Source organism: Cokeromyces recurvatus (assembly GCF_025118155.1).
Source record: "Cokeromyces recurvatus strain NRRL 2243 chromosome Unknown BX663scaffold_17, whole genome shotgun sequence".
Taxonomy (NCBI): domain Eukaryota; kingdom Fungi; phylum Mucoromycota; class Mucoromycetes; order Mucorales; family Mucoraceae; genus Cokeromyces; species Cokeromyces recurvatus.
This window is the reverse complement of record NW_026251403.1, coordinates 571,224-595,381: the sequence shown is the minus strand read 5'-3', so window position 1 is coordinate 595,381 and position 24,158 is coordinate 571,224. Positions and strand designations below refer to the sequence as shown.

General features: G+C 29.7%; 7 protein-coding genes across 7 annotated transcripts; 3 read left to right on the top strand and 4 right to left on the bottom strand.

Annotated features, from left to right (window-relative positions):
* Nucleotides 1-2,130: 2,130 nt before the first annotated feature.
* Nucleotides 2,131-2,856, bottom strand: BX663DRAFT_436919 (uncharacterized protein; the record flags this gene model as incomplete). Its single annotated transcript, XM_051523208.1, has 3 exons — nt 2,131-2,271; nt 2,350-2,486; nt 2,556-2,856. Coding segments are annotated over 3 exons (579 nt in total), but the record flags the coding sequence as incomplete, so codon positions are not given.
* A 534-nt stretch (nt 2,857-3,390) lies between these two features.
* Nucleotides 3,391-3,888, bottom strand: BX663DRAFT_487464 (uncharacterized protein; the record flags this gene model as incomplete). The annotated part of the gene is made up of 2 exons (XM_051524747.1): nt 3,391-3,630; nt 3,691-3,888. 2 exons carry the CDS (start codon nt 3,886-3,888, stop codon nt 3,391-3,393), a joined length of 438 nt encoding a protein of 145 aa, XP_051381748.1.
* Nucleotides 3,889-10,046: 6,158 nt separating this feature from the next.
* BX663DRAFT_437004 (uncharacterized protein) lies at nt 10,047-10,367 on the top strand (the record flags this gene model as incomplete). Its single annotated transcript, XM_051523210.1, has 1 exon — nt 10,047-10,367. A coding segment is annotated over one exon (321 nt), but the record flags the coding sequence as incomplete, so codon positions are not given.
* Nucleotides 10,368-11,343: 976 nt separating this feature from the next.
* BX663DRAFT_513961 (uncharacterized protein) lies at nt 11,344-13,378 on the top strand. Its single transcript, XM_051528228.1, has 3 exons — nt 11,344-11,721; nt 11,818-12,373; nt 12,451-13,378. The coding sequence occupies exons 1-3, from the start codon at nt 11,450-11,452 to the stop codon at nt 13,255-13,257; spliced, it is 1,635 nt and encodes a 544-aa protein (XP_051381746.1). The 5' UTR covers nt 11,344-11,449; the 3' UTR covers nt 13,258-13,378.
* Nucleotides 13,379-13,791: 413 nt separating this feature from the next.
* On the bottom strand, nt 13,792-16,666 carry BX663DRAFT_487462 (uncharacterized protein; the record flags this gene model as incomplete). Its single annotated transcript, XM_051524746.1, has 9 exons — nt 13,792-13,850; nt 13,927-13,931; nt 13,976-14,038; nt 14,469-14,542; nt 15,263-15,487; nt 15,604-15,683; nt 15,732-15,771; nt 15,831-16,009; nt 16,258-16,666. 9 exons carry the CDS (start codon nt 16,664-16,666, stop codon nt 13,792-13,794), a joined length of 1,134 nt encoding a protein of 377 aa, XP_051381745.1.
* A 2,025-nt stretch (nt 16,667-18,691) lies between these two features.
* BX663DRAFT_436888 (mannosyltransferase putative-domain-containing protein) lies at nt 18,692-19,811 on the top strand (the record flags this gene model as incomplete). The annotated part of the gene is made up of 5 exons (XM_051523207.1): nt 18,692-18,852; nt 18,916-19,065; nt 19,132-19,201; nt 19,275-19,482; nt 19,573-19,811. The coding sequence occupies 5 exons, from the start codon at nt 18,692-18,694 to the stop codon at nt 19,809-19,811; spliced, it is 828 nt and encodes a 275-aa protein (XP_051381744.1).
* A 1,364-nt stretch (nt 19,812-21,175) lies between these two features.
* On the bottom strand, nt 21,176-23,203 carry BX663DRAFT_531790 (kinase-like domain-containing protein; the record flags this gene model as incomplete). Its single annotated transcript, XM_051530408.1, has 9 exons — nt 21,176-21,525; nt 21,610-21,698; nt 21,761-21,963; nt 22,115-22,231; nt 22,342-22,375; nt 22,430-22,546; nt 22,606-22,746; nt 22,797-22,989; nt 23,047-23,203. The coding sequence occupies 9 exons, from the start codon at nt 23,201-23,203 to the stop codon at nt 21,176-21,178; spliced, it is 1,401 nt and encodes a 466-aa protein (XP_051381743.1).
* Between the last annotated feature and the right edge of the window lie 955 nt (nt 23,204-24,158).

The window sequence follows — 24,158 nt, the reverse complement described above, 5'->3', positions numbered from 1 at the left end:
AAAACCAGGACCATGTTGCGTGAAACAACTCCATACCATTAAGCTTCCACCCCCACCTTTGTACTTAAAGTTGACATTATGGTCTTTTAGATGTTCACCCTTTTTAACCCATGTCCATTGCTTTCCATCTGAACCCAAACAATTGATTTTTGTTTCGTCACTAAAGATGACCTTTTTCCAATCCTCAACCGTCCAGTTTCTATGAGCTTTGGCCCATTTTAGACGATTTCGTCTACGTTCATTCGTCAATGGTAATGCAGATTTCTTAATCTTCGAATCAAAGTCGGACGATTTTAGGAATCTGCGAATGGTTTGCGCGGAAATATCATACCCTTGACCATGTAAGTTCCGGGCAGCATCCACTGCAGTGATAAAATGACCAGTATAAAAAGATCGCGCAATCAATCTTCCAAGTAATGGGCTAATCTTCTTTGGTCTACCTTCTTTTACGTTAATCTTAATTTGATTTTTTTTTGGCAATTCTTCCAATTGTCCTAATTGACACACCCATTGCCTTCGAAATATCCCTATAAGACTCCTTAGCATTAATTTTTGCTAAAATATCCGTCTTTTTATCTTAAGGAATTGGTCTCATTCTAATGTATGTAATGATCTATGTGTTAATGGAAAGGATGCACAAATGTTATTCAAATTAGTAATGAATTTGAGAGAAAAACGATATGAAATAGGAAGTAAACCTTTTTGTTAATTCAATAATAATATTAATATAATTTAAAATAAAAAAAATGGTGTATTTTGTAAAAAAAGAAAAAAAAATTATTATGCAGCAAATTGGCTAAATCGTATAAAATTACATGATCGTTATTGAAATAAACATTCATGCATGTAAATGAGACTAAGAAGCTATAAAAATAATGTAAATTTTGTCAACTTTCCATTAAAAATACTTTTATTAATGTATCTTTATTCATTTATGTTGTGCATTAAGGAAAGCCAAAAATCATAAAACATTGCCACACTTTTGTGAGTCACTGTATGGTTATCTCTGCATATTCAAAAGCTAAGCCCTAAATTATTAAGTCGACATCAATTTGTCCCATTCTATCTTCAAGGTATGAAATAAGCAATTTAATAATAAAAAAGTAAATAAGAGTATTTATATTTAACATTTAGAACATAACTATAGGATATATCATAATTGGTTATTACAATATTTATAGTTGTTATCATTTATAGAAGCATATGAGTTATAAAACATAAGTTATTAATGCATATTAAAAGAGAGGAAATATATCATCCGGATCTGATACTCGAGAAGATAACTTCACCTCAGCATTATTGGTTAGATAATTATTTAATGTTGTTGTGTATATAATGATGTATTACATAATATCTTATAATGTACAAATCAGAGTCATGAAGAACCGGATGATATTATAGTTATTAGTTATACACTTTATGCATACAATAGTATTTGATTTCAGTTTATAAGACATTCTTGTGATGAGAAAAAATAATGTTATAATAAATACTAACTCTACAAAATAATGATAAGAAAAACATAGTGTAAGGAGTTATTAATGATAAAGATATATGAATTATAGATTATACCTATTAATTATATATATGCATTATTATTTAATGTTGTCTAAAATACTAACTTATAAATATAATCATATACTATCTATGAGAACTCTATTCTAATTGAATACACTATATAATATAATGAAATTCATTTAAGTAGTACATTGAGGAATGAATATAACATAAAGAAGCTGGTTAGAATATAAATCTATATATCAAAAGTGTCTTTCCTATATCATTCACAAGTATGAACAAACGAGATTTTATTATTTTGTTTCAAGAAAAATAACCGGCTAAATCAAGCACCAATAATTTAATGTTTATTAGAGTTAACTGAGATTAATTCTCAGTCAGGGCAAAGACTAGAGCTCTAACACAATAATTTTAATTATTCTATGGGAAATATTCTTCTTTCAAGATATCTTCACTCTGTTCCTGTCTCGAAGTAACCCGTTCTCCACAAGATATAAATAAGGATCCATTTTGCACTCATCTTTTGAAAACTCAGTTTTTTCATTTTTTAATTTTTAATTTTCATTTTGATAATAAAAGTTTTATACAAAGTTTTCACAGATTTATTCTGTCTTATTCTTTTGTTATCTTTGTCTTATCAACAAATGTTGTTATTTTATCAGATCCAGGGAGGTTCTCTTTTATTGCTTGATTGTTTACTTCATGGGACTGCTTGATTTTCTTTAGTGTTTCACAAGAATGTTCAATAATGTTCTTTTTTTTTAGAAAAAAATAGGTACTAAGTATCATATTTTAATATAAATCGACTGATCTTAAGAATGGTTTACTAACCTTTAGCTCCCACATTGTATTTGTAACATTGATAAGCTCTTCCTTGCAGTCTACCTGGTTCGCTGGTAACTTTGCGCTTCGTACTCGGTTGAGTACATATAACTCTTTCTTAACCAAACTAAAAGACCAAATGCGAGCTCTACCCTCAGTATCCACATCCGCATAGATCTATTTATAAGCAATTGTGTGTAGCATCGCTAATAGACCATATGCATCTTTTATATGATCAGTTGTTTCTCTGGAAATATCACTCAAGTTAAAAGGACCTGATATTTCCAAAAGCACCAATTCCAAGTCAGACTCTTTATCAACAATAATACCATCGGCATTATAATAGTTACCGGTGGATAGTTCATGGCGCTTTAACTCAAGTTTAATTGCTTGGAGGCGTGTCTCACCAGGAATAAAACGACAACTACGTGTGGCCATAACAACAGTATTTAGAAACCTACACATTACTCTAGAGTTATATATAGATTCTTGTTTACATATATCATCAGATGTAAAAAACTTGAGTTACACTTTATAAAATAATACAATAATAAATAAGTTAACTTTGTAAAAAATCAAGACAAGAATGATATTTGCTAACTTACAAAGTTAAGAAAAAATTATTACAGAAACTCAAAGTCGAATCATTCGTGTTTTTGACACGTAAAGAGTTTTTTAATAGTAGCGTATGGCATTTGTCAACAGAAAAGGTCTATTATGAAGATGTAAACTTTGTCGTCAGCCAAAAATATAATATTTAGACAACTTACTAATGCATTAAAAAAAAATCTTATAAAGCGAGTTAAATTTTAAAGAAACACATTGCTCCTCTTTCTTCAGCATCTTATTCGTGACAGAAGCTAATTTTTTTGGGTACTTGCTTCTAGTTTGATTATTTCCTATATTGTCCCCATCTTGGATTATATACCCAAATATTCCAAACTAAACAGAAATTAACATACATTTTCATATCCAATAAATTTCATATTACCTATATCAGTTTATGTCTGTCTCATAATCTTCTGTTAAAAATACTGTCAGAAAGTCAGCTCAAATAGACCAAATATTTGCCAAAATTACAGAAGAAGATTGAGATATATTACTGGGAGATCTAGAAATTGTTTTTGCTGGTGAAGCACTGTCTATTTCTTTTTGTTTTTTTGAGGTGGTTTGAACAATTTCATCCGTAATCTGCTCTTCCTCATTCAAATGGGCATATACCCTTTTCAAAATATTTCTCTCCTTTATAGTCTCATTCCAATGTTCGTAAGCTTCCCTGCTTCCAAGAATCTAATGAAAATTTTAGAATAAATTTAATCGACTATTAAATAGAAATTAGAATTTGCTTACACCAAAATTTGATGCCTTCATTTTTTGGGCAAATGCTATCAGGTCTTTATTCTTAGAAACATTATAAAACTGTGGCATTTTTTTGATAAGCTTTCTGAATGCTTTATCATCATCATTTTTATATGCTGCGTTTAAATCTTTGAAGAAATCTTTAATCGTAAGCGTTTTTTCTTTAATGCTTTTCTTCAAATAATTCATTTTATTATTAGCTTTGAAAAGGGTGGAAAAATCTTAGTTTTCTTACTGAGTCAATAAGGGCTTTGATTGCGTTTGATTGAGCCTCAATTTTTTTAATTTAATTGGTAGTGTGTGTATTCAAACCACGAAATATACGTCATAATTTTTAGGGTACCTTTTTCCTTTTGATTATTGTTATTGCCAACGCATTACATTTTTAAAACGTTGTAAATACAATACATTTGGCAAAACAATTATAGTAGCCAGGAGATGATTTGTGCGGATATTCGCCTAAAAGAACACAAATTAAAATGCTAGAACTAGCTCTTAATAAAGTAAATTTACCTTCAGATTAACATGACTAAATTTTGCTTAGGACTTAAATGGACCAAATTCAAAAAGATTCACGCAAATTTGAACTTCTATGGGTCCAATAGGTGCTCTAAAATTGCCAGTAGATGATCCCACTTTTTGCAATGTGTGGAATTACTCAAATGAAACAAATTGGTGAGTGATAATAAGCTTATTTTAAATCTTTTACTTATAGTAGTCTAATAAAATTCTTATAGATGACTGTATACTGCAGCTGATTCCAGACGTCTGTTCTGGCTTTGGCTACATTGGGATACGTCCAGTATCACGCAATTTAAGGTGATTCTTATTTTTGCACCAGTAGCGGCAGTGCTCTAGGCTAGGACATCTTGGGGTTTTTTTTCCTGAGGTTTTGAAAGTAAGAGCAGCAGTATACTCTACCGAATCAATATATATCCTACGATTTTGATGCACCATACCTTCATTAGTAATTGTCAAAGAAACTGTAATATAAAAAAAAATCAAAGGAAATATAATGCTTGAAGAATCTCTTACCTCAAGTGGATATTCAAAAACACAACCATATCAACTATCAATTGTCTCTTTTATATCAAGTAAAGATTAGGTCGGCATATTTGGACCAAATAAAGCTATATTGTTTTTTATTGAACAGAACCTCTCTTCTTTTTATGACGCTTGTTAATAATAAAACGTTTGAGACGTGTATTTAGTATTGGTTCCTAAACATGAACTGATGTTTATTCTATGATGCATCAAAACAATATCTCTTGATGAATTATATTACTAAAACTATAAAAAAAGCTATTATTTACTTTGATCTTTATTTTTACCTTTAATAAGCTATATGGAATTCTCACAGATTTGTCTGTCTTGCTGTATTTCATTGAAATCTATTTCTAAATCGCTATATATTCAACAGGTTGGGATCGCTCTATTAATAAATAGTTAGGCCTTGAATGAAAAAAACATGTGTCCTATTCAACTTTACGTTTGTCTTTTGAAAAATGTTTAGTAATAATTTTGAGAAAGTTTAAAAAGAATATACATATAATATTTTTGTTTCATTTGAAAGTTTTCAACGATCTACAATAAAAATGAATTTGTCTAATAAGATTTTACAATCGTCTTGTTTTAGGTTAAAATCATGTAACTGAGCAAAGTTTTTCCAATTACTTTATTTCTGTCTAACTCGTTATATTTATTTTATCCTTTTACACATATACTTTTATCCTTTTCCCTTTTGTCTCAAAAGAGGGTTTTTCTTACTTATATACTATTAGAACTGACTAGGGCAATACAGCAGATGAAAAATGCTATGTGCTCATTTGGTCAAAAAAAAAAAAAAAATAATAATAATAATAAAAATTCAATTTTAAACGTAGCTGAGCAAAGTGCGCCTTAAGTAGTAATTTTTGAACATATACATATAAATGCTTTTTAATCATTAAATGAAAGGATAGTTGGTATTAGTTTTTAACTATCTTTGAATAGTCAATGTCTGAATAATGACTTGTTATCTTTTTATTCATTTTTTTTATTGTGTCTTTAACTTATTGCTGAAGATACAACAATTGGAATTTTATTTCTTATACAAAAATTTTGATCATAGGCAGAAAAATGAGCAGTACAGTCAAGCAATGAGGATTTTCTAATAGAATCATTAACAATAATAAGAAAAATAATATGAGTATTTGTATTTTTAAAGTCTTTAGTAATTATGTTATATTTTCTTTTTCAGATAGCTTACATTCTGAAAAACATACAATTAATATCTTCATGGGATGACATTAGCACCTTCAATAACATCATCATCATATACAGCATGTTTGAACATTATAGCCATATGGGATACCTTCATGTTGCTCATATTGTTTTTTATTTTATTTTTGTACTCCAAGAATTCGCTGCACTTATGACCTTTTACCCAAACACGACCACAATAATTACAGGGCTTAGCAAGTGCTTGTAATCTTGATGCTTTATTAGATTTTTTTTTCCTTTATTAGTATCCTTTTGTGAGAAAGAACTACGTTCGTGACGCTTATGTCCTTCTATAATTACAGAAGAAGAAGCAACCAAATCTGAATCATTTGTAGAGTCAATAACTCAATCAATCATAGATTTAATAATAATGTGGTGGTATGGATATTAATAAAAAAAAAGTAGCTATGAAAGAATATGAGTTATGAAACGATATTAGTATTTACATATACGTCTTATCAATTCAAGAGACTGATCTATGGATTATCTATTGGATGTTACAGTTATATAATGATCTGATTTAAGTTTTAAGTTATTTGATCTGAGTATAGGTTTTTGATGTCTTTTATATTTTTATTTTATTGAATGGAAGACGACCTGAGGAATCCTTTATCAAGGTTATAAAAATAATTATTTAGAAATGATACAATGTCTTATAGTTGACGCATTTAGATGATTGGATGTCCATCAGTTTTATATTATTTATGAGATGTTATATACAAGAAGATATGATGTTTTTTATTATATCTTCAGGCTTATAGTTTATCCTGTTTTATGTAATTCATCTACTATAATATTACTTATGCTTATATCCAGAGCTTGTTCTATAACAAATATATTCAAAATGCAAAAATAGTAAACAAATAACATTTGAGCAACTAATAGATCGAATAGATAATATGTCAGTAGTATTTCCTGCTATAAAGGATATAACTGACAAATATATAAATAACATGAAAGAAAAATACGATATATACAAAAATATTATTAAAGATTTTAAACCTGGTACACTAGCAATGATAAAAATACCAACTCCAAAAGGGCCCTTAGCACCAAGTTATGAAGGCCCCTACTCTGTTGTGCGCAAAACAAGAGGCGGCTCTTACATACTTCAAGACGAAACTGGAATGTTAATGTCCAGAAATTACTCACCTTCTGAATGAAAAGAAATTAGTCAAGATTGCATTGATAATAATAATAAAGATGAAGAAATATATAAAATAGAAGGTATATTAGATCATAAGGCTACCGGTAAAAACATAAAATATAAAGTACAATGGAAGGGTTATAGCAAGAATGACGATTCTTGGGTTACCCCTGATCAAATCGTACATGAATCTACTATCAAACATATTGGAGACGTAAATTAGGGAAAGGTTATAAACCCTACAAAAACAGTAGACCTTCGAATTTTACAGATACTCTAAAGACAACAAAGAAATTTTACATAAAATTGATAAATCTATAAAGAGCTCCAAAACTATAATGAATATTCCAAACAGGTACCTGAATCAAAACGAAAATTAAAGATCGACGATAAATCTTTAAGGGATACAACTATTAAATGATGTAGTAAAAGGTTATGTACAAGGAACAATCATAAATAAATGAACGGTTATCACAACCTGATGGAGGGTAGTGTTGTATTTGTACATAACATAAAGATATATAATTTTTTTTAGTAAAATTATTCCCGATTGTGCCAGTGTCTCACAACTTACTTTGTCTTCTTATATTATTAAAATATACAACAACAACCACTTATTTTGAGCCAATACAATGCAATGTATAATACATTAACCAAAAAGTTAACCTGAGCAAAAAAAAAAAGTTAACTAAAAAAGTACCCTGAAAAAAAAATAATACTGCTAAAAATATCCAAATATAACTTTTCTATTTGGTAAAGTTATGCACGCCTTAGATTTGTTTATAAAAATTTATTTTTTGTGATATTGTTTAGTAACTCCTTAAATTATCATAAACCTTTTTTAAGAAAATGAGCTAACTGTTCTTTATTATTTTGTTTCTTTGTTTGTTCATGGTCATTTAGAGTACTTGAATAACTGTACAAATTATCAAGAACTTTCTTCAAATTTTCATTCTAGTCTTTCGAAGATTAGTTTGAAAAACTGTTGTATAACCTTTGTGAAAAAAAATATGTACAACTTAAAAGTTAGAAACATGATCACTCTTTTTAACATTTTATACTCAAAGAGAATGATCAACGGAAAACTTTTGTTACGATTAAACGATAATTTTTATTTTAAAATACATGACCCCATTTGAGCACGAGATGTTATTAAATACATCAAATTTGTCCAGGCCTGATCAGTTTAAAGGGATAAGGAACGAAAAAATCTTTTTAGGAGCAAGAGGAAAAGCGTAAAGGAAAGGAAGGGTGTGATAGGTGTAATGTAAAAATTAGACAGGTAGTGTAGGAGAAGGAGGAAACCAATCTAAGAGACGTTGACCAGTATTGGGTGGGGTAGGAAGAATCGACTTATTATGTTGTAACTGGTCAAGTTCATGAAGGATAAGGCAAATGGAGGGCCATCAAATGTGCCAAGGGGTGATGGAATGAGATGAGGCAGGTTTCTTGGCAGGAAGTTGGTTTAAAAGGAAGGACAGGGGATCTTCTATAGTTTCAGGCATCTGTAACCGACGGTGCATTTGGTGACATATAATTGCATGTCGTCAAGTGAGGCATTAGTATGGGTGAGTGGGACAGTATGTGAAATAACCGTTTGGGAGCCATCCAAGTCACCAACGTATGCATCCACTGCGTTCAACAAAGGACATCAATAACCAGAAAGCTTTTGTTACCATGTTTTCCAAATTATTTGAAATATGAATTCGATTTTTTTGAAATACAAATTCAAGTTATTTGAAATGGAAATTCCATTCATTTTCAAAGATAAACGTAATTAATTGAAAAAAAAAAAAATAAAAAAAAATAAAGTTAAACAACTAGATATCCGTTTACTTTCTAAAAATACTACAATTACATACTTTCTTCACTCAAAGAATATAATACAGTTGAAAATGTTTTATGAATTCCGTATGTAATTATTCAGTATCAAAAGGGTTTGTTTTGGCCTTATATTTTAAAATAATTACAACAGATAACATTTAATATATCAAAGCCTGCTTATAAAAACTGTAAAACTTTTTCTTTTATCACCTTTTCTTTCTTTTTTCTCTACCTGTTATTGCTATCATAGTATAAAACGTGAAAGGAAGTCCCACCCTTACCCTAAGGAAGAGAGGGTCACTCTTAAAAAAAATCTATGTAATAGAATAGGGAAATCATTACTTAATAGTATGCACACTCATGATGTCTTTGTAATAGCGAGTAAAACTCTTCCCAAACCTGCTGCTGCTACTACCAACTATGATGAACTCCTAGAAGTCTCTGACGATTATTTTCAACCATAAATAAAACTTCGCAAGAGAACAAGTAAGTTTCATTATATTGAATTAATAAAGTAAAAACTGATAAATGTAAATTAAGGTCAAGAATATTTATCATTCAAGAAATATAAAGGATATGAAGAAACAGAGCGTACTACCATCCAAGAAAAATAATCCACCGAACAAGATAATCATTTATAATTTTTTTTGACAGCAACACTCACAGTTTTACTAGTTAAAACTACTCCTGTTAAAAAAAACAAAGGCAAAGGAAAGGCAATCGACACAGTTCCTACTACCAAAGAAAAAAAAAGGTAAGGTCTACTCCCACTATACGATTGCAAAGCCAAGTCTGTTCAAATAGATCAACAAACATTTTGGAAACTTGCGAGGAAAGTAGTAAAGGATGACAAAGAAAAATAGAAGGAGAATATTCTAACGAAACAGATCTTAAAATTAATACTTAACTCTTTTTGATTTTTCTAGAATAGGTATTAAACGAAACAAGAACACTGATAATGATAACAGATTATTATGGTAAGTTTTTTTTTCTTATTACAACTTCCAACTACTAAAAAGTATATCAACATAGTAATTTAATTCAGACAAACGGTTATTCTCTTGAATTTCACTTAAAAAAGAAATCCAAAAAGTCAGAGAAGAATACTACCGCTGATGATGTCAAAAACAACAATGCACTTATTTGGGGAATAGATCCTGGACAAACTGATATTTTTACTGCTGTTGACTCTGGTACTTCGGACAAGAAAGAAAGAATTCGAAAGTCATCAACCAAAGAATACTATCATATGTTTGGATACAACCTTGCAACTCAAAAGTGCATGAACCAACAACAGAAACACCAAGCATATTTCAATATTATCAGTAAATTACCCTCATTTAAAACTTTTGATTTAACTGATTTTTCAAAAGCGGCATCTGATAGATTCAAAAATTATCAAATGCTATTTGATTATTACAACAAAGACAGCTAGTAAGAAGCATAATAACTTGCTATTCTACACTACATATCAATTTTATACTCATATGTTATGTTGTAAACAGGTTAATTAAACTTAACTTTAAAACTTATATCAAAAAGCAAAAAGCTACTCATAAAATTGCCAAAAGAATATTTTATGATAGTCTAAAATACAGCCAAGATAATGTTATCGGAGAAAAAGGCAAAACTCTAAAAAGAAGAAAAGGATCCCTACTGCTCTTAAAGATAACCAGACCACCAGCTTATCAAAGAAAAGAATTATTGCCTTTGGTGATGCTAAATTTGGTAACTCTACAAAAGGAAGACTTCCTGCTCCTACTAGATGGATAACTGATGCAATTAAGAAAATGTCTAAAGAATTAAAAGGAAACACTTTTATCTATGTTGATGAATATTTGACTAGTCAAACATGTAGTCATTGTAAAAATCGAAACTAAACAAATAATACTACAAACAAATCGAAACGTAAACTTCATTCTGTACTCAAGTGTAACTCTTGCAGTATGGTATGGAATTGTAATGTGATGGCTGCTAAAAACATAAATAACATTTTTACATACATATCACAACATAAAAATAAAAAACCTCCTGAATTTCAAAGATCTTCTTAAATGTATGCGGTCTCTATAACGATTTCGCATCCTTTACTTAATAGGTACGTAGTATTTATTATATTATTATCTATCACTCTCGCTAACCTTTTTATTTTACTTTTTTTTTTTTTTCAAATAACTCTAATTAATATTTCAATTGATTTTTATTTATATTTCAAACTTTAACTTATACCCCTTAAAACTTAATCAGCCGCCCAGTTATAGCAATTCCTTAATTGTTTACTTATTCATGATAGCTATTTTTTTTTTTTTTTTTTTTTTTTTTTTTTTTTTTTTTTTTTTTTTTGCTGCAATGTTATAAATAAGGCAAATGTAATTTACAATTTGAAACAAGAAAGTCTATTCTGACGTCACTAAAAATACATTTGGTTGGAGACGCGCCTAACTTTATTCTTAATATTAGCTGATAACTTTTTATTTTATTTCAAGTGCTTTTTTACTCTTTACATTTTGTAGTGAGATGTTAGCTAAACCATCCAACATTTATTTAGTTTGCAATGTTTGTAAAAATGATAAAACATTCAGTACAAAACAAAAACTTAGACAGCATCTAAAAACTCATTCACTCAGTTTAGAAACAGATTTTAAGGGTAGACCTTGTAAGCAACAAATAAAACAATCAGATCAACCAGTAGGTTGTGATGTATATGGATGTCCATGCTGTAATTCATTTTTTATAAGTCTTGATGAACTTGATAATCACATATCTATCCATATAATCGAGACTGACAAGTAAGTAGCAAATAAAAATGAGTTTGCCGATTAGATATGATGTGACATAAGCTCTAAATCTCACTCTCTTCTTTTTTTTTGTAAAACTTTTTATAGTGATAATAGCGAAGAAAAGCGATCGGAAATAAATCCAAGTGATGAGCATGATAATCCTCAACACGAACCTATTACAATATCTACCACTTTGTCAATTGAAGATTGTAAATCCGAGAGCATCATTCAAACTAGACATAACAATAAGCGTTCTTATGAAGAATCTATCTTGTTTGCATGTCAAAAAATGAAAAGTGAAGAAGACGATAAGAAACAAACACTTTATATTGTAGATACATTGCATTTAAAGCCATATAAATTAACTAATGAACGTGGTGAAGAAGCCAATGTTTTAGCTCACCTTACCGCTGTAGATAAATTTATATCAACATCTTCACTTATTAGTCCTACAGTACCTTCTAAAAAACGATATTTTGATGTCGATTCTACCTTTAATACATGTGGTCGTTGCTTAACTAATCATCCTCATGAATTAGAAACTGTAATCTCTCAATCACCATATAAAAAATTGCTGAATACACGAAATTTTATGGAAATATCTGACAGTCTTTGTAATTTATTGAATACTGACTGGTTAATGTATAGCAATATGAAGCAGGTAGCTTCACAACTTTTAGCGGGCTGCATACTTTTAAACCATGCCAATAAAAAGCTATTATGATCAACACTTCTGAGCCCTCCGGCCGTACAAAAAGTACTGATATACATAGGGAACTTTTTGGAGCGAAGAAGCAAAGTTCAGTGAAGACCTCTCTTCCACCTCCGATCATTACTAAATACAACAACATATGGCCAACAACTATGCACAGTAATGATGGGGAAAAGTTGGTAATTGGAACCCTCTCTTGTAATATACTTGTTACCTCGTCCATTCGCATAGATAAAGCAGAAAAGCCGGTAGTAGGAGCAACTATGCATATGGATCTAAATCAGCGATATGACTCATTATCTATAAGTATATATCTTGACAAGCAATCAGTGGACCGAGCGTTAGCCTTAGCTAAAGACAAAAAATGTATATCAATTTACAACAGTTACTTCTTAGGGCAATTACGACAACTAAACACACATTTTGACGACGCATCCACTTACTATCTTTGTCGCGCTTCAGGCTCTATCACCCAAAGCCACCAATGCCAACCATATTCAATATTTACATTAGCAGATTTCGATAAGGGCATGAATCCTGCTGCAAGAATTTTTAGTACTATCGGAATTAACGTTCTTCAAAAAGGTCGAAAAGCTTGCTTAAATAGGGATATAGTTGTTGAATCTTTAGAGGCCAGCAATAATGAGAACATAAATAAAGTCCTCCTTGAACTGTTAGCTTTGTTTAATACTGATGAATCTATTCAAATTCTCTCAAATAATACCTTGAACAAGCATTTAGAAAAACTTGCCATTTTAATGCACCCATACCTCATCACAGCTAACAAATCCATTGAAAGTACAATCTTACAAACTTTTGAATACCTTGATTAGTGCTTATAATTTTTATTAACTTAACGATTTTATTCAGCTAACAAATGTGGGTTAACATTCCCTTTTATTCTAAATAATAAAAATCCATACTTTATTAATTTTCAGAAATAATAAATAGTCCATAACATAAAATTACCTGTTTTCTTGCTACTACAATTAATAAGTTGACCTTTATAGATTGCTAAATAATTTAAAAAAAGATACATTTAGAATAGGAGTCAATGGGTAGAATAGATTATTATAAAAAATTAAATAACTGATTACTATATGTGTTCTCATTAATAATAGACTTTAAATAAACATATCTCCTAATATTATTTGAAATAGATTTATGATTAGATTAATTGAATTATTGGTTTATATCTAATACGTGTAAAATAAATATAATAGATTATCAAACAAAACTTTATTAGAATATTTTATCTTTTAAAAAAGGTATCATTTCAAGTTAATTTTCAATAAAAGTGTTATTATTTATTGAAAAAGAAAGGCCAACATCAAAGCTAAAATATCGAGATTTTTAGACAGGTTCGACTATTTCAGACATAGATAGTAAATAGCAAATAAGAATTTGGGCACGGCATGGCTATTATCTATATTTTAGTTCAATTAGATAATAATAATAAATTATCTACATATAAATCATCGTCTCTAATTCTATATACATACTATAGCTATTCTTGTAAAAATAAATAAAACATTACATTTAAAAATATACTATCTTGTTCTAGAAAGGATAAACATTATGTTAATTCTATGAACAGTCCATGATACATTTGATCTACAAAATATAAATTTAATACAATGAAATTCTTTAAAAAAAAAACAATTTGAATATTAAGCTGAGGATAAGCTAACTGAAATGTCTAAGTTTCAAATTAAACCTGTCCTGATCTTCTTATAATCCGATCTGAACATATCAGATATGTTAAACATAAGATATGTATATGATTATTCTTGTGTATAAACTAATATCAGGTCATATTTTAAAATTATCTTTTATTGTTCTATTTTATATCTTTGTTTACTTCTTATCTTGATTCTTAAAAATATAAATACTCGATATGTCGTAATAAATAATTTGGTACTTAACTCATAACATCCTACTTAATAAATATTGTACTACATGTCTAAAAGTGTTATCTCTTTTGTCTTTATTTTGTCTTTATTTCGCTTTATTCTTATTCTTATTCTTATTTAGTTTAATTTACCTAAGCTCCAACATTATTGTTGACAATATCATGAAGAGGTCAATATATAATACAACACCAATGAAATAAAGTATCTATAAATTTAATATATAGCCACAAGAAAAGTATATCTATCCAGATAGTTTTTGCCATACAGTGTTAACGGTACCAAATGGCGGCTTTGCCAAACTTAAATGACAGCTTTACCAAACTCAAATGATGGTTCTGCAAGCTTCAATTGGCGGTTCTACTTATTTCATTTGGCGCTTTATTGTTTGGATGAATGAAAACAATTTATTTATAAAGCTACTTTAGATGGGCTGTCTTTCTAAACATTTGCCAAAGACACTGACAGAGTGTTGAATGATATTTCGAAGATGGTGGATGGGGACATTGTTACTGGCTTCCTTTATTCTAGTCCGTAAATCTTCCTTATCCTCGAACTGGCTACGTCTTATTTTGGATGATTATTAACTCAAAACCGAATCAAAAAGCCAAATTCAACTTAGCACTCACGCCAAAATCAGTATATGAGTGCATCTTATAAAATCATTTTATTATGCATCATGATATAAGTAATATCATTAAGTAACAGTTTTGGTTCCCGGATTCATACTATTATTATCAATAGCTGCCTTTAATGATTTATTTGATTGTATTGTACAAGTGGTTATAGACATATAGTTTGAATTTCAATTTGTAGCAATTGAGTGATTTTTGTTTTGTTTTTGAATATGTGCATGTAGTTTTGCAGAGATATATACAACTTTGTTAGCTATAATCAACTCCAGCGGATTCTTGTTCCTTTTCTTTACTTTACACATGTATTTTGCTAGAGCTATCAAATCTTTGCTTCCTTTGTTTGCGACCAATCTTTCTTTGATTGAGGCGAAACTCTTAATTCGATCACGGTATAGCCAGTTCTTTAATATTTGTGAAGCTTTGAGAAGCTTCAAAATCACTTCGTACTGTTCATTCTTGAATATTTTTGATGAGAATTGTGATTCAGAATAATCGATATCAGCGATATCAATGGGGTACTATTCCTTATATTTAGTGGGTTTACAGCGGCAAAGTCTTTTTTGTGAAATCGACTACTGATGTAGATTCATTCCAATGATGATGACAGTTTTGTCCAGTCTCTTAGATTCCTTACTTGAAAGTGTGCTTTCACGCCATCATCATGGCAATTTACATATATGTTCTCGCTTGAAAAGAATCTCAATGAACTAGTTCCTTCAGCGGCAAAGTTGATCCCAAAAAGGGCACAACATCATTCGACACCTTGCTGCCACATAGCCCACCAGTCAACAGCATCTAAAACCTACCCCAAAATATTAATAATTCGAATCATGATTTTCCTTTCTCCGTCTTGTTTTTCACCTTAACGACAAGATTGCTTGGATACTTGTCCATTAAAGTTGTCATGGTAGATTCGTCAATGTATGAATTATTTCGGTTATAGGCTTCAAACTGTGTTGCAAATATCCAGTTTTTCTGAAAAACAATAACTGCTTCCAGTAACTTGTGTGATATGATGTTTTTGATATTATCTTCTGCGTCTTATTTACTTTGTACTTCTTTCAATAGTATATCACTATTAATATTGCTTAATTGGTACATCTTCTTCTCTATTATATCGGTCAGGGGGGTAAGGATAACTTCATTTTCAGTACGGCCCTTTTTTTTCTTCTTGTTGTTCAAAATACAGTGTTTTCAATTTCTTTACATTTTCTATCGCTTCTCTGATATGCGAAGGGGTCCTTCTTTTTTCTCTGCTGTATGTATTGCGGCTGCTAAACCTTTTTACAACAATGGGCTTTTCTGCTATGAGAGCTGACTACTTGATCCATGATTATATGGTTATGTTCGTCTTCAACAAGCAAATCAAAAGATGAATTGTACAGCTTTGGAATACTAGATAGAAAAGAATAGGCGATCTTTAATGTAATTGGATCTAAAAACTTTACTGTCAAACTTGTCAGATAGTAAAAATGGTTTAGTTGTGTATATAATGCACTGTAATCAATACAGTAAATGTTCAGATGGATGCTGACATTAATTATTGTAGTGTGAAAAAAAAAGCTTCCCAGTTGTTCCGTAAATACTAAATCAAGCACGTCGTCATTCTTAATATGTCTACACTTTTTACACACTGATTTTGGCGTGAGTGCTAAGTTGAATTTGGCTTTTTGATTCGGTTTTGAGTTAATAATCATCCAAAATAAGACGTAGCCAGTTCGAGGATAAGGAAGATTTACGGACTAGAATAAAGGAAGCCAGTAACAATGTCCCCATCCACCATCTTCGAAATATCATTCAACACTCTGTCAGTGTCTTTGGCAAATGTTTAGAAAGACAGCCCATCTAAAGTAGCTTTATAAATAAATTGTTTTCATTCATCCAAACAATAAAGCGCCAAATGAAATAAGTAGAACCGCCAATTGAAGCTTGCAGAACCATCATTTGAGTTTGGTAAAGCTGTCATTTAAGTTTGGCAAAGCCGCCATTTGGTACCGTTAGCACTGTATATAATTTTTTCTTTCTAATAAAAAGTTTAACCCATGACTAAGTCTCACAAATCACTTTTGTCTCTTTTGAATAAAAATAATATTCTATATATTTGATTGAATAAACATCTCATTTTATTTACATATAAACCTGATATAATGCTTTTATAGCATATACTTATATTAGAAAAGAAAGTTTATTCGATCAAGTATGCAGAATATTACTTCTATTCAACAGCTACTATATATGGCCACTATTTAGAAACTAAGGCTTAATATTGGACGGTTACAATATAGGGATATGGTTTTGAAGATAGACGATTTAGGGTTAAGTATTCGCATCTATGTAAGAGCTCTCAAGGAAGCTCAAATCAAATCAATTATTTTTAAGTCAAAATAAAGATGAGGATATATATCCAATAAGAATAATATTTGAATTTATCAAAAGCACTACGTCAATTCGACAAGATTTACTGGAATATTATATTTTATTCCTAACATATCTAGGTTCTTGAAACCAATTTACATCGAACAGACCAGCAACTATATAAAATCAGACCAAATGGGTAATGGAAGGTGCAGAAATTGATACAAATAGCTCTCAAGCTTAATCTTTATAAGCAACATCAAGTACAAATATCGTTAAACGAAGACACTCTGTAGGAGATGTCAAGAAACATGCTAATCAGAGCCTAAATCCAAATATTTTTAAAAATTCTATCACAAGACCTCATCACAATCATCGTCAAGTACAATAAGAAGTAAATTAATTTATTCTTCTGCGAAAAAATGTATCATATTGAAAGTCAAAGTAGAGGCAAATGGGATTGTGTTAGGAACGATAAGCAATATCGTTGTTGGCGGAACAAAGACTTCCGATGTGATACATACCCACTCATGGTACAAGCACATCTTTTGTTGATCCTATCAGGTTATTTTATAATTATCTCATTATTATCATCATAGTTAAACTTTCCCTAAAAAAAAAAGTTAAATATATGGTTAGCCGGAAAGATATAGGATAGTAAAGAAAGATTTTTATTTTATTATATTTAAAAGAAAATAAAGTATGGCTCAAAAAGCACGTATCACCTCTTCAGTCTTCGTTTCGACAACATTGGTATTTTGAAATGTAAAGCACTGTAAACAATAAAAAAAAAATGACGCATCAATATGAATCAAATTTATAGAGTAAATTGCTATAAATGACAATTTTAAAAATTAAAACTCAAAATTTATTTTCCTTCTTTAAAGCAAAAAAAAAAAAAAAAAAAAAAAAAAAAAAAAAAAAAAAAGAAAATGGTTTTACTCATTAATAACAGTTTACGGTCTAAGAGCCGTGTATTGATTTTATTTTTAATAACTTTTCTTATTTATTGTATATATATTATTTCAACTAATTTTCCTACAATAACAAATCAAATTGAGCAGAAAGAAGGAATTTCAGTAATTTCAGAAAAAAAAACACTAAAACATCCAACATCTGACATATGTAAAACTAATATAGTACTACGAAATACAGATCCAAATCATACGAATGCACATGTTGAGCTCTGGGAACATCTAAGCGATGCTACAATAGAGGTTTATAAAAAACGATGGCAAAAATTTATATCAAATGTCAAAGAATCCCAAATGACAGAAGGCAATTTTAGCGGCAAAGGCATTGTATTTGTTGCAGGCAATAAAGATACTTTTCAACGAACATTAGCAAGTATCAGATTATTAAAAAATATGCATCACTGTAAATTGAATATTGAAGTGTGGCATTTGGGAGACGAAAACCCTTCAGCTGTTATAAGAAATGAATTAGAAAATTTGGGAGTTATTTTAAGAAATTTATCTGACTCTAAGTTGATTAGACCAATAAATCAAAGGCGAGATGCAGATAAACAGTAAGTTAATTATATGACGTATAATATGTATACAAATAATATCTTGACATAAAAATTGTTTAGATTCCAAATTAAAGCATCAGTAATTATCAATTCTAGATTTAAAGAAGTCTTATATCTTGATTCAGATAACATTCCTGCTAATGATCCAACATTTTTATTTGATATGCCAGTATATAAAAGTACAGGTGCGCTATTTTGGCCAGATTTTTGGTAATAGTTTTTGTTTCTTTCAAGAAATCTTCTAGTCAATCGTATTGACACATGAATTAATAATAGGAAAACGCATGGCGAAAATAAAATTTTTGATATTTTGGATATTGCTTGTGAAGATGAATGGGAACAAGAGGTAAACATTGTATCGCATATCATTATAAAAGGAAGCTAAACTTTGTTTTTTTCTCTCTCTCTCTCTCTTATAGTCTGGGCAAATAGTTATTGATAAAGAAAAATCATGGTTACCTCTTCAACTTGTATGGTATATGCAAAAAAACCATGATGTCTATTTTCAATTTTTAAATGGAGATAAAGATACATTTAAATATGCATGGAAGGCTTTAAATGCTCCTTATCATATGGTAGAAGCCTTTGTAGGAATGGCGGGTACAATGACTGAAAATAGATTTTGCGGTCATACTATGCTCCAATATGCTCCTAATTTGAATAATTCGGATAAAGATCATGTATTGTTTGTTCACGCTAATCTACTTAAAATCACAGATAAAAATCATTTTATCCCTGGACATCCCTGGGATTTAGCTAAACATTCAACATTAAGTTATGCTAATACATGGATAAAACCTGAATTCTATATTTCACCAAAAGGACAGGCTTGTATGGACTTTACACATCTCCAAGGTGAACCGGATGCAATTACAGAAGACTTTGATAGTGTAGTGCCGAATCTGCAAACAAATTATTTCAAGTTTGGAGGTATTGGTGGAGAAACAAGATATTAAAAATATATCAACTTTTTTTTTTTATATATTATAATATGTACATAATATTTACTGACACAGTTAAAATAATCAAATATTAAGTTTAATAAATTCTTTATTGTCATTCTCTTATATCTTTTAATAACAATTTTTACATCGCTATACTTTCACGAATATTCCAACCATTAGCTGTGGCAACTAATTCAGCTTCTTGTTCATATGACTGAAGTATTTGATCAAGAAGTTTCACTGCTGCTACGAGAGCCATAGCATCACCTAAAATTAAATTGAGTAAATAAATATATTTACGTACTCAGACTATATGTAGATATACACATGTAAAATTATATACCTTGTTGCTGAATAAAACTTATTCGATAGATTCGCTTTCGTAGTGTTGTTTGGAGCTGATGTATTTCTAGCTTAAATCGCAATAAAATTGGCTTGATGTCTAATGTCGGATAATAAGCATATATGAAATTAGATTATACAAGAAATTAATATTTTGCAAACTTACGGTGAGATAATTTCATTTCTCCTTTTCTTCTAATTCTTCCATCAGGGTCCTGTTTTTCAATAATTGAACCCTCTAAACACTAAAAATAACAAATAATAAAAATTGTAAATTAGTTAAACTATAATACTTGCAATTATTGACATCTCCTATTATTACATCTTTTAATATCTGAGTGATCTTTCCAATAGCTTCTCTTTCATCTTTGGCCTCGCATTCTAATGAACAAACCTTAGGTTGCTTAAAATGGAAAAGTCCAGGCAACCAAGAAGATAACTTTGGACTCTCCATTAAAGACGGTTCAATTACTGATGGCAAGAATTTTTGAGCATAGTTCTGTGTAGAAGGAGATGATAGTTGCTGTTGTTGATCATAATTTTGAGGATAAGGCAATATCAATGAATTTCGTGTGGTGGTATCTTTCCAGACAGATGAGCTGGATTCTAATGTTTTCCTACCAAATGGCGTCTGCCTTGGTTGCTGAGGAAGAGACAATCTAAAAGGATGTGGTCCATTTTGAAACGAAATGTTAGGCTCTACTCGATGATTTCTTTGCCACATGTTCATAAATCTGTTTAATTTTGAATCTTGTTGTTGAAGTGAAGGGAATTGATAGATCTGCTTGCGTTGCTGTGAAAGTTTATCTAATGTTGATTGAGGATTATTTGTGTTTGTAATCTGAGATTGAGGCATAGCATAATGATTATTAACGGACATATACGAATTACGATTTAGGGAAGCAGTATCAAATGCTCCTGAAAAAATTTTATTTGTAGTTGGTCGAGCCAATATAGGTGAGCGCCTGCAATATATTTCATACGTGTAAGTCTACAATTAAATTAAAAAAAAAATAAAAAATATTAAAGAAACCTTACCATATGTTTCGACGACGTTGTATAACGGGTGAAAAAGTCCATTGATTTTGTGTATTAGGTACTTTTTCAGTACGAATTGTGACAGATTTAGGTCTTACAGGCAAAGGGATATCATCAATATCCATTGGAGAAGCAGCAGAATTTAAAGCTCTGCTGTTAGAATCTTGAGATAATGCAAGTGGAGGTGATACTTTATGATGAATGTTAAATGCCATTTGATTGGATTTTGGCGTCTTATCCTGTTCACCTAAGTTTGACATTATATGATCTAAACCTAAGAATATTTCTTTTCCATTTGGTACTGCACATATTGTAGCTGGACGACGTCGTTTTGCTGGTGAGGATACTTTTGTTATATAGAAAATATATAAATTTAGTTAATATCATTTTTGATCTTTTTTTAAATACATGTAGATATATATATATATACCTGATCGAATATCATCATCCCTTTCTTGTTGCCAATAAGAAGTAGCATGTCTCTGAAGTAATACATATGTCACTTTTTGCATATTGTACCTTTGTGTAAACTATTATTAAAAAATATATACAAATGTATTTTATCAAATTTTTAAACCTACTCAGAATTTAATAAAGCTTTAATGACATTTTCAGTTGATAAGTCTGTCCATAAAACTTTAAGTGTTTCTAAAATTCGATCATCGATTTCAGATGAACTTGCTATTGGTCGTCCAATTTCTTCAGCAGTTGGTGGGTCAGGTAAAGTAGTTATATTAGGAGGAGGATCAACAGTAAACCAAGGATGAGATTGTACTTGACTCATCTATAATTTTTTTTATTAGTAAGTAATCACATATAATAATTGTATTTATTACTGTAAGCCTTTTTTCAGGATTGATAACCAAGATCTTTGTAATTAAATCTTTCGCCTCATTTGAAATATGATCCGGTATTTTGTACTTTCCAATTTTTACTTTGTTCAATAGTTGACGTATATTATCATCATCAAATGGTAAATGTCCACATAATAAAGCAAATAATATAACCCCACAAGACCAAATATCAGAAGCTGAACCATTATAAGGAATGCCCTAACAATGCAAAAAAAAAAAAAATAAAATAAAATAAAAAAAAATAAAATAAAAAAAATAAAATAAATACTGTTAAATCGCACGGATTTTAAAAAATATATTTATTTTACATTCACAATTTCTGGACTTGCATAATGTGGCGATCTGAAATATAATATTAATTAGTCCGTATTTTGCATTAAAAAAAATAGGTTTTACCCGCAACTAGTCTCTAACATTTGGCCAGTAGGTTGTAAGGAAGCCATCCCAAAATCTGCAATTTTGATATTTTTATTCCGGTCAAGTAGTAAATTTTCTGGCTTCAGATCTCTATGACTATTTTTTTTTATAATTAATTCAAAAAAAAAAGGCAATCATAAACAAAAGAAGTATACCAGATTAAATGACGGTGACAATAATCTAAACCAATAATAATCTGTTGAAAATGCTTTCTAGTCTCTGATTCTGATAATTTTCCTTTAGAAACTAAATGTTCAAATAATTCTCCTCCTTCAACAAATTCTAAGACCAAATATCTAATCAAATCATATTATTAGCTAATCAAGTAATTATTTATACTACTTACAAATTTGGTGAATCAGACAAGTCAATAACATCTAATAGGCTCATGATATTTGGATGATTTATTAGTTTCATAACTGCAATTTCTCTTTTTACCGCCCTTTCAACTGACGCGTTGGTAGCTAAATGAGCTTTAGGTATAATTTTGATAGCCACTTTTTCTCCTGTAATTTTATGGATACCAATTTTAACACGACCTATAGATTATATGTAAATAAATAATAGTCATATTATTATTTTGTGATTTGTGGCACCTGATGAACCTCTGCCCAATGTTTTTCCCAACCAATAATCACCAACCTCTTTTCGGCGTCGATTTCCAGGAGACAACATGGGTGACTTCTGCTTTTTATTTGAAAAATTTCCAAATACCTTCTTCTGTGGAGTAGGTGATGCAATAATATCGGCCATAACCACTAACTTGTATTATTATGATAATTTAATTCAAAAATAGTTAAATGGATTTATATAAAAAAGAAAAAAAAAAGATAATTAATGATGATGAAAAATGATAATTAAAATAAAAATCAGGGGGAAATGTACGTTTAACGGTTGAAATGAAGATATTCATATTATTTTTATTTTTTTTTTGTTTTAAACTTTTATTGTTTAAAGAAAAAAGCAGTTTATGTTAATAAAGGAATGTAACTTTATAAGTATTTTCGAAACAATTTTAACATTCTTTAGGACAAAATTAAATCAAACCGAACTTTGTTTTAAATAAAGAAAATTTAGCATTGAATAAATAGATAAAGCATACCTTACTATATCAGAATTTAAATTCTCAAAAAGAAGTTCACTTTAATATTAGCTATAAAACTAAAACAGAGATTGATTATTTCTGTTTACGTTAATATATCCTATATATTACATATTATCATTATTGTTCAGCATTATTTAAAGTTAATAACTTCAAGCATTTTAATATGATTTTAAATGATAATAAAAATAAATCTTTGTCCTGAAATTCCTTTTTAATGACTTCTTTGTTTAATATGCCATATTTATCATCAAAATCAAGTAGATATATGAATATTTGGCTTAGTCATATAATTTGAACGACTACTTAGACATATGTAACATCATCTTTTATATTTCAATCCTATTTACATCTGAACTTTCTCTTTATCTCTTGTTTTTATTCAACCACTCACTCTCTTAGAAAAAAAAATTATCTAAACAAATACACTACGATGCTAAGAGAGTCTTTTTTTTTTCGACTATTTGCAACTCTACCAAAGGATTCTTTCCATTGGATATTTGCAAATATCAGTAAGATCGTGCTGCCTGTATTTGTCAAAGAGAGCCTAGTACAAGAACATAATAATCAAGTGTATATGATCTACAGAAGCTTCAACTTCAAGGT

Excerpts from the sequence above, each read along its gene's own strand:
- BX663DRAFT_513961 (XM_051528228.1), top strand. The coding sequence starts at position 11,450 with ATGTTAGCTAAACCATCCAACATTTATTTAGTTTGCAATGTTTGTAAA. Across the intron at positions 11,722-11,817 it reads CATATAATCGAGACTGACAA|TGATAATAGCGAAGAAAAGC; the intron begins GTAAGTAGCAAA and ends AACTTTTTATAG. Across the intron at positions 12,374-12,450 it reads TGTATAGCAATATGAAGCAG|CCCTCCGGCCGTACAAAAAG; the intron begins GTAGCTTCACAA and ends AACACTTCTGAG.